This window comes from Manis pentadactyla, chromosome 4 (assembly GCF_030020395.1).
Source record: "Manis pentadactyla isolate mManPen7 chromosome 4, mManPen7.hap1, whole genome shotgun sequence".
Taxonomy (NCBI): Eukaryota; Metazoa; Chordata; class Mammalia; order Pholidota; family Manidae; genus Manis; species Manis pentadactyla.
In genome coordinates, this window is record NC_080022.1 from 168376637 (window position 1) to 168392865 (window position 16229).

General features: G+C 35.5%; 1 protein-coding gene across 10 annotated transcripts in view; it reads left to right on the forward strand.

The window, feature by feature from the left end:
* Positions 1 to 16229, forward strand: part of CDK12 (cyclin dependent kinase 12) — a 58646-nt gene that overhangs the window by 18151 nt on the left and 24266 nt on the right. For all 10 annotated transcript variants that reach the window (XM_036930567.2, XM_036930572.2, XM_036930571.2 and 7 more), the window contains exons 7-13: positions 3200 to 3256; positions 3632 to 3733; positions 8196 to 8273; positions 9244 to 9360; positions 9835 to 9966; positions 12599 to 12810; positions 13754 to 14206. In XM_036930567.2, coding sequence (XP_036786462.2) covers positions 3200 to 3256; positions 3632 to 3733; positions 8196 to 8273; positions 9244 to 9360; positions 9835 to 9966; positions 12599 to 12810; positions 13754 to 14206 — 1151 coding nt within the window. The remainder of the gene's footprint in view (positions 1 to 3199; positions 3257 to 3631; positions 3734 to 8195; positions 8274 to 9243; positions 9361 to 9834; positions 9967 to 12598; positions 12811 to 13753; positions 14207 to 16229) is intronic.

Sequence of the window (16229 nt, forward strand, 5' to 3'; positions counted from 1 at the left end):
AGCCTGCAGCTTTCTGGACCGCAGTATTAATATACCTTCTTCTGTTCCATTTCCTCCCCCATGACCCTTCTGATATCTCAGGCCAGAGAATAACTTCAATCCTGCTTAGTGTCCTTTCTGGTGGGTCAGGACCCTCCCTGTCTCTGACTTCCCATATGCAGGAAGCTGATGAGGTTCTCCATTAAATTGAACTTCCTCCATAAGTTGCTAAACAGGATGCAGGAATCTCATAGTCTAGTCTGATCCATCCAGTCTGTGCTCTTGCCCATTTAGTTCTGCCTGCACAGAGACTTCTGAGTGAGATGGCCTGAAGAGAATGGTAAGGAGCCCTAAGCTGAATAAGGAAAAGAAAGCAGTTAATGAGAGAGGGAGGAAAGCAGGGCTGTGCTTCACCATGTTCATTATGTCTTCATTAAACAAATGTCAATAAGATCAAATCGTTTTAGGTAAAGGAGAGAGACAGTTCATTTTCTGTTTTGGAGAAGTCACTAAATGGTACTAATGGGGTATAGACTGGAGGCAGGAAGACCTTTTAAGAACACCATAAGAAAAGGTCAGTGCTTGAACTAACAAGATAGATTTGGTGGCTCAGTAGACTTTGGTGAGTGAGTAAATGATGGGGGATGAATGAAAGTACTTATAAGATAACTCACAGATTTTTGACTTGAGAAACTAACTAGATGAGTGGCACAATGGTCAGTATAGGAAATACAGAAGGAAGAGCAGGAAGGGTAGGGTGAAGAATAAATCCCTGTTGGGTATGTCTGTTGCCTATCCAGGGTAGTGATATTTAATAGGCATATGGCCAGATGGGAATTCCAAACTAACAAAATAGATTTGGGAGTTATCAAACATAGAAAAGATATCAGAAGATGGAACCCCAGGGAGTGGTCAAAGAGATAGGAAGAAAATAGGGAAATATCATGAATGCAAAATAGGCAAGTTTAAGAAGTGGTTAAAGGTGTCAGATGATGCAGACAGATTATACTACTAAAGAAGAGAATCTGAAAGTTAAAAAGGTCCATAGTAACAGTGGGGGGTGAGTGGGTGGGCAGCAAAGTTAATGGGAAGGTGATGGCAGGTTATCTATAATTTTTATTTTTATTAATTTTTTTATTCAAGGATACAGAGGTTTGAGCATATTTAAATGCCTAAGGGAAGACAAAATCAATAGGGCAAAGTTAAGGATTCAGAAAAGACCCAAAATAATTTAAAGGAGCAAGGTTCTAGAAGAGTTAGCATAAAGGTCACTGGTGGTAGTGGCCACAAGTGTAGTTACTGATTATCTTTGAACAAGAGAAGAGACTAACACACCTTTTCTGTTATTGAAGGGGAAGAAGAGGGGAAGGTTACAGATGCAAATAAGTTTATAGGTAAAAGGATGTTAAGTAGCTCCCACCTGATGACTTCTGTTTGCAATGAAGGTCATTTTCTGAGAGTGGAAGGGGAGGAGATGGATTAGGAATGCTAGATGCTATTGTTATTTAGGTCCAACCTAATTTTCCATAATTATTTGTTGCCATTTTAACCTTTCAGTCCTACTGTGTACCTTAAGTCTTAGATCATCTCAGGTTCTCAGTAAGGATGCCAAGAAATTTGAAGAACCTTTTTGTCTAATATGGGGGTCAAGTTCCAGTTCCTTTCCTTTTTGTTTTTCTCAGAATCTGCTGATCAACTGAACTTAAAAATGTAATGATGTATGGGGCAAGTAGATAAGGTGCTCATCATCTTTACTAGGAAAGATAAGAGTTGATTTAATGTAAAATTTTGTTGCTAGTAGTTCCTTGTTGTAATATTATCTCATCGCTCATACTTTGAGAAGCACCTCCTAGCATAGCCTCTCTTTTCTTCTATCTCACCTTTCTGCGTGTTCTGAGCTATCAGTCATCTGAGATATCCCCAGTCCTTTAAAAAAGAGTGAGCTGGCTTCTCATTTCCCAAGAGGTGTGTTAATACAAGCTGTAAATGTGAGTAAATAGGCTACACAAGAATTTAGATAAACATGATTAATCCAAAAGTTAATAAATGGTTTTTAAGTAGTTTTCCAGCATTTTGTGTTGCAGTTTGTGAAAATATTACTTAACATAACTGTCAAAGATAGAATACTTAGAGTGGAATGTGGGTATGATCCGTATAATGAAGTGGTTCTCAAAATGTGGTTCTCAGACCAGCAGCATTGGCATCACCTGTGGGCTTATCAGAAATGGGAATTTATGGGCCATGACTTGCTGACTCAGCATGTCTGGGAATGGGATCCAGGAAACGTACAACAAGCTTTCCAGGTGATTCTTACTAAATTTTCATATTACATTTTGAGAACCCCTCTAAAGTCATAGCTGTATATCTTTATGATACAGAAAGTGATGGCAGTATGTTAATAAAAGGGGGCTTTGTTCATCATAAAAATTGTTTGCTCAGGTCAAACCTATGTTCTCTGCTTGAAAAAAATCTTTTATAGCCATAGTGTTTCTCTGGTTTACTTTTTATTATGAAAAAATGTCAAATTACAAGAAAGAATGAAGACATTAATATAATCAATGCATATTTTTATGCAATGTTTTACTATATTTGCTTTTTAAAATTTTTTTAGCTTGAGTTATTTGAAAGTAAATTACAAATATTGCTAAATCCTAAATCCTCTAACAAAATTATTACTTTTTAACAGTCCATATTTTATTTTTTCAGTATGTCAAAAATGTCCTTTATATATCTAGTGTGTTCAAAGCAGAATCAGTCAAGGATTACAAATTGGATTTGGTTGTTGGGCCTCTTAAATCTCTCTTACTCTAGAATGATCATTCTTTTTTGCCCCAGCAGTAAATATTTAACCTACAGGTTCTGGCCACTGTTGCTTGCCAAGAAATAAAAATATTTAATTAAGAAGTCAAGTCCAATAATTACAGTAGTAAAAAACACAAATTAGTAGGAAAACACAAATGAAAGCAAAACCTGAGGCTTTGTAAACTGGAGTAGTCAAAAGAGGCTTAGTCTGGGAGAGTACCCATTAAAAATAGAACTAAGAGAGCAGAGGTTAAAATTATTATTTTTTAAAATTTATTTTTATTTTTATTTTATTTTATTTTGGTATTAAAATTCATTTTTGTAGTCCTTTTAGTGCCTAAATTAGCCCTTGACTTTTTAGGTGTATTTTGGAGACCACAACTATTACTTATGAAAAAAAACGTTTTTTGTTTTACAGTGGGCAAATCAAACTAGCAGATTTTGGACTTGCTCGGCTCTATAACTCTGAAGAGAGGTAAGGCATTCATCTAACTTACATGTGGGAAATAGGGAAGAATTCTTCTAATTCTTGGATATCCTAGTCTACAAATTACAATAACTGTCTTGAGTTCCCTAATTTTCTAAATGTGTTACAGCTTAGATTTTGGGCAGTAAAGTCTGTCTGACTTCTTGAATCAGACTTAAGATGAAATAAATCAACCCAAGTTGGAATAGAAGTTATTTCATCATCTACTTCTGTTCAGTTTATTTTTGAACTGTAAGGTTGCTATAAGCTATTTTGACAATCCCATCTTCATTTGGCAGCTATTTCTGTTTGCATTTAATTGTGCAAGTATTTTTCATCAGAAGCCATTGTAAATTTATGTCATGATTATTTTTTACATTTCAGTCGCCCTTATACAAACAAAGTCATTACTCTGTGGTACCGACCTCCAGAACTTCTGCTGGGAGAGGAGCGTTATACACCAGCCATAGATGTTTGGAGCTGTGGGTAAGACTGTCTTCGCTTTTTCCTTTGTATATTCATATATGGTTGAATTTGTATCCCGTTTTCTCTTAACATCGGCTTTTGCAGCTTTTAAGTTAAAAAAGGGGCATAACCTTTTAGCCAGATTTCAGAAAAATATGTTGAGTATTTCTTAATATCAGAGACATACTTTTTTTCTTAAACATTTCCCCAATTGTCTTTTTTTTTTTTAACTTAGTTTGAATTGGGATCCAAACCCATTCAAATAAGGTTCATAGATTGTAATTGATTATCACAACTCTTTTAATTATGAATTTTCCCTCCATCCCTCTTGGGTTTCCCCCAGCACCTTATAATTAATTCCCTTAGAAGAAATTGGGTCATTTATTGGATTTTGCTGATTACATCCTCATGGTGTTTTGTTCTTTTTTTTTAATAATTATTTTTTATAAAATAATTTCTTATAAATTGTAGGTGAATTCAACTTTGATTCCCAACTGCTCACTGACCCTAAAATACTTTACAGGTGGTTTTGAGTACTTTGGGCAGATTATATAGTCAGTGGTAGGTACATCAGAGTTGGGGTGGGAGGAAGCAGTGGGAACCTCTGTCCAGAGTGCAGGCAATAACTAGGTACATCATCTGTAGGGAATATAAAAACAGTAAGACAACCCACAACAAATCAGTCTGCTTTTTATTATTACCTATACAGGGAGTTCTAAACAATGATAAAATATTCAGATAGGGCAGATGTACACACAGACACACCACTTTACAAAAAATACAATTGTCTCTTTCTGAAATGTTATCAGCTGTTAATGATCCACATCCATTAATATATTTGGAGTGTTTTGTGATGGTGATATTCTAATTATATCATTCCTTCCTGGAATAAAGATAATTTACTTATTTGACTAAACCTAGGTACAAATGATAAAAGTTAGGGATACAGGTTTAATTCTTGGCATTCCAGTTTTCAAGGTAATGAAGAGGCTTCCTAGCATCCTCCAAAGATGACCAAAAAGAGGGTTTTTCAGTTTGTTTTTTTTGTTTAGTTATGAACTTACAAAGTTACACATACTTGATATGTTTTAAACCATTATCATCTTTATTCCTGTTCATGCTGTCTAGTTTTTGGCTAGCGGGTGTTTATCACTCCTTTTGACAAAACTGTAGTAGTCTTGGATAGCCTTGTTTTCTGGTTCCAACCTCATCCTGTTTATTTCATACCCCAGACCTAGAATCAGCCATTTCTCTACAGAGTCTTAGTTCCTTTTAGTGGGAAATTATATTTAGAGACCACAGTTTTTGTGTTAGGCATAGACATTTTAATTGTGCAATGTTAGTTGTTTCTTATGCTGTATGGTTTATGCATAACCTTTGACCTTGACCTCCATACTTTATATTCTGGCATAAATACTTCCTAGTGGAGCATATCACTTTTTACCATTCTTTCCCTCTTGTATTAATATCACTCTTTAAAAGGGGGCACCACAGGGGTTTTGTTTCAAAAGTCAGAAAGGTGATGGATAAAGCATGATTTCTGTGGTAGCCTACCCAACTCAAACGAAACTTTTAGTTAAATTTTACTGACTCAAGCTGGGTGTGTTTGTGTTTTGGACTATTTGCTTTAACAGTATTAGCATTTAAATTGTCACAACTAGGCTCTAAAGTTAACACCCCATTAAGATGCACAGGGAAAGTTCATAACTCTGATGGTACTACAATTTCAATCTGTGCAACCTCCCACCTCAGTGCAGTGCCAAAGTGTTGATTACATAATGATGTCTTACCCACCAAAGGACCGGGAACTGAAATAAAATAAAACACAAATATATAATTGGAAAATAAAACTGTTGAAGATTAGACTTTGTTTAAGGCACAGTGACTCATTGAATTAAGATTTTACTTGGTTTTTGATGTCAGCATACTACTTTGGTGATCTGTAGTAGTCTCTCTGAAGATATTTTTGTGAGATGTTCTTTATAGAGAATTGATGGAGCAGTTCAGTTTCAAAATTGGGAGAAACTAGGAAGATTAGTACAACAAATTATATACCTAGAATCTGAAAACCCAACTGGATTGATTGGTTTTCTTTCTGCCTCTTACTTTACCAGTTATGACAGCACTGTATTGGAATTTGATTTGGCAGTTAATGTTAAAAACAATTAAATTTTACTTTTCTTTCTCTGGGTAAGGTTTGAGAGAATATCAGAAGTAAGAATTTTTCATTTGAGATTAACCAGCGCTAACAGAAAAGTGCTAATAACTTTAAAAGCAAGGTTTGTTTTTGCTTAAATTGAGTCAAGCTAAAGAATTTCAAAGTAAAACTATATAAACATTGCTTTTGTGAGTATTTGTAAATAAATCTAATTTCAGAGCACAGGCCAGATAAGTGATTCTTTGTCCATTTTTTTCTTCCCCACTTTTTAAAAAATGAAATACAGTTGACTTTTGGACAAACATGAGTTTGAACTGCGTGGGTCCACTTATACATGGATTTTTTTCAGTAACTACATTGGAAAATTTTTTGGAGATTTGCAACAGTTGGAAAAACATTTTCTTTAGCTTATTTATTGTGAGAATACAGTATATAATAACATAAAACATACAAAGTATGTGTTAATCGACTGCTCATGTTATCGTGTAAGACTTACAAGGTCAACAGTAGGATGATAGTAACGTTTTGAGGGAGTCAAAAGTTATACACAGATTTTTGACTATGCAGGGAGTTGGCACCCTTAACCCCTACATTGTTCAAGCGTCAGCTGTATTTCAGGCATATAAAACAGTATAGAGTATTCATGTAATTTTTTTCTTGTTTCATGTTTATTTTTAAATAATTTTAAATTTACAGAAAAGTTACTAGAATAGTACAAAGAACTTTAGTATAGCCTTTATCTAGATGTATTAAATTTTTTAACCCTTTGGGGTAGACAGTAAACTGCATATATTAAAAGTATACAGTTGAAGTTTTGACATATTATATACACCAGTGAAACCATCACCACAACCAAGAATAATGATCACCTCCAAAAGTTTCCATGTACTCCTTTGTAATCTTGCTTGTTCACACCATCCCATTCCCAGGCAACCACTGTTCTGCTTTCGGTAACTGTAGATTGATTTTCATTTCTAGAACTTTATGTAAATGAGGTCATAAAATTTATATACTTTTTTACTTTTAAAATTAATCTCTTTTTGATTTAAGTGTAGTCAATACTCTTTTTTACTCTTGCATCGTTTACGCAGCATAATTATTTTGAGATTCATTCATTTTAGATTCACTAATTTTTAACATCTTTCCACATTTGCTTTTATATTCATATTTGTATATAGATGTGTCTGTCTGTATATACACATACATATTGTACAACATAATCAATATGTACATAAAATAAAATGTGCTTATGTGTACATACACCACATTTTTCCCCAGAATTATTTGAAAGTACTTGTATGTATCATGCTCCTTTCCCTCTTAATTAATGTATGTTTCCTAAGATATTTCCTTATATATAATCACAATACAGTTATCAAATTCAACAGATTTAACATTGGTACACTATCTTAATTTGATAGAATACTTTAGCTTACATTGCGTATTCTGATTTTGTCAGTACCCTAGTAATGTCCTAGAAATGGTGCATTAGAGGATCCAATCCAGTATCATGTATTATTACATTTAGTTGTAATTCTTTAATCTGGAACAGTTCCTGAGACTTTCTTTGTCATTCATGACATTTACATTTTTGAAGAATACACACCAGTTACTATATTTCAGGCTATTAATTCTTGACTGGAACACTATGTAAGTGTTCTTTTCAAGGAAATACAAATACACTTGTATTTATATGAACTCTGTTTGCTTCTTGTGATGATGTTAATTTTGGTCACTTAGTTAAATTATTCCCTCCCTAAATATTTATTAGTTTTCCTTAAGTAACTGATAATTTGTGGAGAGATACTTGTAGACTATGTAATAAATATGTTAGTATGGTTTTGAAAGGCCTGTTCAAAATGGTAAAGGTGTTTAAACATAATGTATTTCAAAGTCTTATTGAAACTGATCCTGGCTGATCACAGTAAATTTTTCTTCACAAATACAATGTGAAGAAGGCTAGAGTATAGTACACATTGTACAGAGCAGATGAATGAAGAAAGCTAATATTCTGTATGGGAACTGCTGACATGTGGATTTTTTTAGTTAATTTATAGTGAAATTGATGGAAAAGCACTCTAGATTCTCCTTCTCTTCTTATAGACTGTCCTGTATAGATGGCAAAACTGGCAAATTTAAATTCTTTAAACTGTCTGTTTTCACTGCAAGAAATATTTTCTTATGAAACTCAGACATTGCAGTTTCAGCCTAATTTATAACATGATATATTGGATACAGCCTGATACACTGTGAAAGTTTATTGAGACACACTTAAATAGGCTCCAGGGGATCTCTTTCCTGACCTCTCAATTTTACTCTTTCCAGATGCATCCTTGGGGAGCTGTTCACAAAGAAGCCTATTTTTCAAGCCAATCTGGAACTGGCTCAGCTAGAACTGATCAGGTACAGCTGTGAATGTGCTCTGTGTGCCCAGGTGTAATAAGTAATCTCATCCTCTAATTTCTAACACTTCTCAGTTCTACTAAACGATTTTGTGCTCTTTATGGCCAAGTAAGTTTCTCTTCACTCAGCCAGGTTTACCATATATTTTGTCATGGGCTATATATGTAAAGTTGTATTCCATCTACTTTTTAGGTCTTATGTTACTTTTTTTTTTAATTCTTCATTTAAAAGTTGTTTGCAGGATAGCTGTTCAATTCTTAAGTTAGATTAAGATCATACTTAATCATCAAACATTTATTGAGACTGTCCTATAACAAATTCCTTTCTTTGTAGGATTCAGAAATATGTAAGATAGATAGATCCCTGCCTCCAGAGAGCTCAGGATTTAGTAAATGATAACAGCATGTAAACAGTTAATTAGAAAATAGAACGTGTAATAGAAGATTTTGGGAAGGCCTAGAGATGGGATGGGATTTAGATTATTTTATTCAATAGGATTAAAGGGAAGAGTATGACAGAATCATATAGACTCTTTTTAGGTGGTGTATAACTTTTTATTTGTTATGCAACGAAGTCGATTTTCCATCAGAATTGCTGGCTTTGACTCTCTTGCCAGTTTTCCCTATGGGGACCTGTAGGACTAGTATAATACTAATTATACTAAATTTGAAATTAATACTAACTGAACAGAACAAAGTTGGTAATGAAAATCTATGTGCAAAACAAAACCAAATGTGTGGATTATTTTGGTCTCTTTCACCAGTATTTTCTCTTCGTTACCTAGTAACCAGGTCTTTCTGTCTTTAAAGCAATGAGTTCAGGTTTTACCTTTTTGCATGCCCTCTAATTTAATAAGCCAAGATACCCCAAACTTGAGGAGGTAAAAATTCCTGCTTCTGGAATCTCCAGAATGCGTGCTGCTGACTCAGCTCACCACTTCCTTGTTTTTGGCCTTTTGCTTTGTTTTCAGTCGACTCTGTGGTAGCCCTTGTCCAGCTGTGTGGCCTGATGTTATCAAGCTGCCCTACTTCAATACCATGAAACCCAAGAAGCAATATAGAAGGCGTCTACGGGAAGAATTCTCTTTGTGAGTTGACAAAAAATCTGGTTTCTGTGTTTGGCTGGTGTTTGGACTTAACTTTTGCCTGGCCTAGGGAGAAGGTGTTACCCAAATTTATTACAGCAGCACACCATACGAAAGCATTTTATTTTTGAACAACATAGGGATTTTATCATAGCCCTTTAGAATTTCCTCTGAAGGCTTTAGGTGATTAAAAACTTTTATTTTGAACAATATGTAAATTTTCTCGTAATTCTCTTTGTGAAAACAAAAAGGAGAGAATGGAACTGCTGGCTTCCTGTTTTCTGCCTGTATCATAGTATTTCTTAAATCCTGTGTAAGCAAATCTGCTTGCTTGTTTATTTAGCCAGCTTCCAAATCCCTTTCCACAGTTTTATGGGGAACTGGAAAGTCAAAAACCTTTAACACAATGTTAGAAGTTTAAGAACTGTGGGGTCATTGTGAACCTGTTCTTTCTCTCTCTCTCTCTTCTTTCCACAGCATTCCTTCAGCAGCACTTGATTTACTGGACCACATGCTGACACTAGATCCTAGCAAACGTTGCACAGCTGAGCAGACTCTACAGAGTGACTTCCTTAAAGATGTTGAGCTCAGCAAAATGGATCCTCCAGAGTAAGTGCTTGTGGCCATGTAGTGACCCTAAACCTTCCCCTAGGCCTCAGGAGATGAGAAATTCAAAATAATAGTTTTTTAAAAGGAACTACAATGGCCAAATCCCAAATGGAGAGGTGTCCTTGAGTGTTATGGTTGATAAGTTTGTATTATTTCATGTTTTCTTTTTAAGCACTAGGTTTAGGTATTTATTCTCATTTTTTTAAATTGACAAACAATATTATGTTGGTTTCAAACATACAAAACAATGGTTCAAAAGTTACACACATTTAATACTCACCCCAGCTAGTGCAGTTAATATATGTCAGCATAGTAAAATGTTACAGAACCATTGGCTGTATTCTCCATGCTGCACTACCATCCCTGTGACCAACTTATATTACGATTGAGATTTTTGTGCTCCTTTATCTCCCCCACCCTTCCCCACCTCCACCCTTCCCCATGGTAACCACCAGTCACTTCTTAGTGTCTGTGAGTCTACTGCTGTTTTGTCCATTTTTTTGTTTTTTTTAGATTCCACAAATAAGTGAAATCATATGGTATTTGTCTTTCTCTACCTGATATTTCACTTAGTATAATACCCTCTAGGTCCATCCATATTGTCGCAAATGGCAGGATTTCTTTCTCATTTTGTGGCTGAATAATACTCCATGTGTATGTACCACTTCTTCTTTATCTGTTCATCTGTTGATAGACAATTGTGTTTCTTCCATATCTCAGCTATTATAAGTAACATGGCAATAAACATAGGGGTGCATGTATCTTTTCAAATCAGGGGTTTTGTTTTCTTTGGGTAAATTCTAGAAGTGGAATTACTGGGTTGTATGGTATTTCTACTTTTAGTTTTTTGAGGAATGACCATGCTGCTTTCCACAGCGGCTGCACCAGTTTACATTCCAACTAACAGTGTAGAAGGGTTCCCTTTTCTCCACATCCTCGCCAACACTTGTTATTTCTTGTCTTTTGTATAGTGGCCTTTCTTACTGGTGTGAGGTGATAGCTCACTATTGGTTTCATTTGCATTTCCCTGATGTTAGCGATGTGGTTCACGCGTCTGTTGGCGATCTGTATTTCTTCTTTGGAAAAATGTCTGTTCAGGTCCTCTGCCCATTTTTTAGTCAGGTTGTTTTTTTTTATGTTGAGTCATATGAATTCTTTATATATTTTGGATGTTAACCCCTTACTGGATAAATCATTTACATACATTCTCCCATACTGTGGTTTGCCTTTTTGTTCTGTCGATGGTGTCCTTTGCTGTACGGAAGTGTTTTAGTTTGATGTTGTCCCAGTTGTTCATTTTTATTTTGTTTCCCTTGCCCAGGTAGATGTCTCCAGAAAATAATTGTTCTTGCTTATGTTCAAGAGATTTATTTTAACTTGATTCAGGCTATCTTCTTTTGTCCCTGGATTCCCAGCGTATTGCCCTGTACAACCTCTTTGAAAGTATTCCTCTAGTTTTTACTCTTAACCATTCCATTTGCTTGAATCCCCTGTCTGTAGTGACCATGTATATCCAGAATGCTTGCATGGGCAGTCCTAATTTTTAGATAATTTGTATCACTGTCAAGTCATATGTCCTGAATTTTGAAATAGGGTCTTTGAATGTGTCTTTCTTTCATCATTAGAATCTTAAGAATTTTCTGTATCATATAGGATCCTCATACTCACATCTCACATTATGGCAGATAAAAAGCTTTTTATCTTTGAATTTATTACTGACAGCATTACAGTTTAAGTGTCAGAGTTTTGTAAGTTTCTTACAGAAAAACTTCCTATCATAAAGAAATACACAGTATTTAAAGACTGAGTAGTAACTAAAAATCTGAATTGTTCCATTTCTGAAGGAAATGTCCAAATTCATTTGCTGAACATTGAATGTTGCTTGAAATACATACATTTTTTTACTGAAATTTGGGGATTCTCACAGAGATGTTTGACAATGATAATCTTTATTGTAAGGTTTGGCCTCTTGGGACTATTTGCATTATTGAGGATGGGAGGATGGGGAAGTCTGAAAATATAATAAATATATTAAAATATGCTAATAAACCCCACAAATGAAAATATCCAATCATGGAAATTCAGTGGGCAGAAGGAAGAACGGACCAGTGTTTTGGTCTTCACAGACCAAGTAACACTTAATCCAGTTTTACACAAAAGTGATTTAATCATGGTATACTTTTGTAGTTCCGAGATTTAAGTCACCACCTTGCCTGGGCTTTTTGGAGATATTAATAAGCCAGTCATCTCTTCCTATTTATTCCCAACTGAAACTTGACCAATAAAGTTCTCCTTTTATTCTTGTTATGCCAAGCAAGAACAGGTATAAGACTTAACTATTTCAGTGGAATATCGGCATTTATATAGCAGGTGTGACTTTGCTATTAGCAAGATCCTCATTTCTCACTGTAGAAATATTTTGGGCTTTTGGACTTTTATTTTCTCAGACTAGCATATGCCATGATTCCTTTAACACTGCTACTATCTACTTACTAACTTTTCTGGTTGGTTTTGTTTCCCTTATCCTTTCCAATTCCCACTGCTCTTTGCCTTCCCATTTTAATCTCTTGTTCTTCTATTTACTCACTACTGCATTCCCACACATATTTCCCCTCTGCTTTGTTTTCTCCAGCCTCCCGCACTGGCAGGATTGCCATGAATTATGGAGTAAGAAACGGCGACGGCAGCGACAAAGTGGTGTTGTGGTAGAAGAGCCACCACCATCCAAAGCCTCTCGAAAAGAAACTACCTCAGGGACAAGTGCTGAGCCTGTGAAGAATAGCAGCCCAGCACCACCTCAGCCAGCACCTGGCAAGGTGGAGCCTGGGGCTGGGGATGCAGTAGGTCAGTCAGTGCCTTCGCACTTTTCTTAAGCACATTTTGGCAGGGTTTGAAGGTCAAATGCAAGAATGTGTGTGTGTGTCTTAGTTTTTAGCCACTGATGCATTAATAAAGAGGTTGGTGTCCTCCTAATGGGGTGAAAGAGATAAAGTTTTGTACCTATGGTCTAAAAGGCCTACAATAGGTTATTTTCCTTTTCTGAAATAAGGAACACTGTATTTCAGTTAGATGAGTGGCATAAATTAGTGAATTAAGAAAGCCAAATTTAAAAGGTTAGTTCATACATGGCTCTCCAGCACAGTTTGGAGCCCTGTTTATGTTAGATTTGATAAGAGCTTCTTAGAGTCTAATCATGTTATATCACAGTTGCTAAGTGTAGTTATTTCCATAGACTTATTTGATCTAAATATATCCAAAATCCAAAACTGTATAATAGTGAACTATTATAACAAAGTAGTTTTATGGTACCACTAATTTTTGTGAGCTACAGATATTCTTTCTTTGGCCCACTTTCCCTTCCCTGTCTACCTACATTGGTGGTTTTCAGTGCTGGCTATACATTAGAATCATCTAGGCAGGAAGCTTTAAACATAAACCCCCCCGAATAATTGCCAGATCTATAAGGATAGGGCCTGAGGCATCTGAATTTTAAAATCTCTCATAATAATAATTTTGGTGTACAGTAAGGGTTGAAAGTCACTGATCTTGAAGAATATAGATAAAACGAAAATACTTTTACTCATAATACAAATGTTTTAATTAGTCCATCTGTTTTTAAGTGAAAATATAAATAATAAACTGTTATGACAATTTGAGGCATGAAAAATGAGACATGAAAAATGAAACTTCATTCATTGGATATTATAAATTACTATTGCCTGTTGAAGAGGGCAGAGGTCCTTGCCCTGCCTCATCCTCTTATATTGGCTCTGCTGTCTCTCCACAGGTCTTGGTGACATCACACAGCAGCTGAATCAAAGTGAATTGGCAGTGTTACTGAACCTGCTGCAGAGCCAAACTGACCTGAGCATTCCTCAGATGGCACAGCTACTTAATATCCACTCCAACCCAGAGATACAACAACAACTGGAGGCCCTGAACCAATCCATCAGTGCCCTAACAGAAGCCACTTCCCAGCAGCAGGACTCAGAGCCCATGGCCCCAGAGGAGTCTTTAAAGGAAGCACCTCCGGCCTTAGTGGTCCAGCTTTCAGCAGAACAGACAACCCCTGAAATTTCAAGCACACCAGCTGACATGCAGAATATGTTGGCAGTTCTTTTGAGTCAGCTGATGAAAACCCAGGAGCCAGCAGGCAGCCTGGAGGAAAACAACAGTGACAAGAACAGTGGGCCACAGGGGCACCGAAGAACTCCAACAATGCCACAGGAGGAGGCAGCAGGTAAACAGACCGGTCATGAATCTCACTGAGCTCAGGTGCTGTTGATCCTCTTAAAATCTCTTTAACATTTTCTTTTTCACATCAATGGCCTCGGTTTCAGTTTTTCTGTAACCTAGTCTACAGGAGAACATAACACCAAGTGATGTATTTCTTGGCTGGCTTCTTTTATTTAAGTCTCAAAGCATCTCAAAGCACGTTTCATATACTGATTGTCCATTTCATAGGAGGTAGGTAAGTAAAGCTCCTGTATTCTAACCCAAAGAAACCACAACCATAGCTAGTGATGCACCTTAAACCACTGTGTGTACAGTGGCCAACTAGTACTAGCACTTAAAAATCTGCTTTCCAAACAAACCATCATCAGATTATACAAACAGACATATTCTAGTGTAGTGAATGCTGAATACCAGAGTCTTGCCTGAAAGATACAGTCAAGAACACCCTAATAAAATATTGTTAATCTCCTGAAGAATAATTTGATATTTCTAAGTAAATTACACTATATATTTTCTTTCCAAAAAAATAATAATATTCAAAAATAATTTCTTTAAATTTGTGTTCCTGGAAAAGACTATTGAATGGACCTCAGATTAGGAAGTGAGCATAATATAAAGAAAAAAATCTGAAAAAAGGAAATATATTGTCTTGATCTCACATGACCACAGAATGTATTAGAGGTAAAGATGTTTAAGTTTTCTAATCAATTCTGATTGACAGTCTATTTGCAAAATTTTTACTTATCTGAAAGTGTTTTCAACTCCTTGGAAATTTTGCTGTCCATGAAGACCCCATGAATTGGGGAATGAGAAGAGGCACAAGGGCTGACGAGGTACACTGACCTTCAACTTTAGGGTCCTTGCATTCACATTTCATATGGGATGGTGTAGAAAGTATATGGTATTTCCACTGGTATAGGTTCAAATATATAAACTATTTCATATGTAAAGCTTTTTAAAACAGGAAGATAACATAAATAAAATTAACCCCTTTACAGATAGGGAAACTTCAGTCCAGAGAGTTGAAATAAGTCTTTCCATGGTCCCACTGCTAGAACCATGTTCCTGGCAGAGGCAGAACTAGAACTCATGTACTCTGTTAATGTGTTTCTTTTCAATGTGTTTCTTAATTCACTTTGGTACTCTGTCATACTGAATCCAATTATTTTTAGACTGTAGGCACATGGAATACCAGAGAAAGCTTATCTAGAATTAAAGTTAGGCCTCTTTGTCTCGTCTCTTAGGTCCTCCCCACCCCCAGCAAAAAAAATCAGCTATAATCAAAATACTTGAAAGAAGTGGTTCAAATTAGCATAGTGACTGAAAGAAATTCACCCAATAATTGAGCCAACAAGTTATCAACCAAATGGTGAGATTAAACTAAATTATCCTTTGTCCAGAAATTGTTGGATTTATTTCAGAAAAATGAGTAAAAATTTCACTTATAATTATTATAGTCACCCCTGAATTATCCAGTTTGTGTCTGTCCCATGCCTTCCCTGTTCTTGTTTGTCCCCTATAACCTCTCATTTAGCCATTATATTGTTCATTGGCATTTCCACCAGAGGGCAGACTGAATAAGCCAGAGAAGATGAAAATCTATCACTTGGCCTACAGTTTAGCTACTCTACTTGTCGGGAAAGGATTATGGTTGAAAGCTAGTAAGTCAAATGAAGTTTTTAAGTATATTTAATTAATACCTCCCTGCATTAGTGCAGACTCTTAAGAATTGGCAATAATGTAACAGTTTAAGTCTTACAACAGTATGTTTTTTTTTTAATGTGATATTTAATTCCTTTAAGAAGTTTTATTTACCTTTAATAGTTCTTTACAATCCATCTGCTTTTGCTACTTTGAAATAAGTTTTCATTCTCTCATATATACAAAAGAATTTGAGCTCTAGTTATTTCTATGGAAACAACTATATTTACATAAAAGGCAAAATTTAAACATGAATAGTAGTATAGCTGGAAGAATATAAGTTTAACTTTGCCCCCTTTTGCAGTTAGGCATTTTTAAAGTTGTTT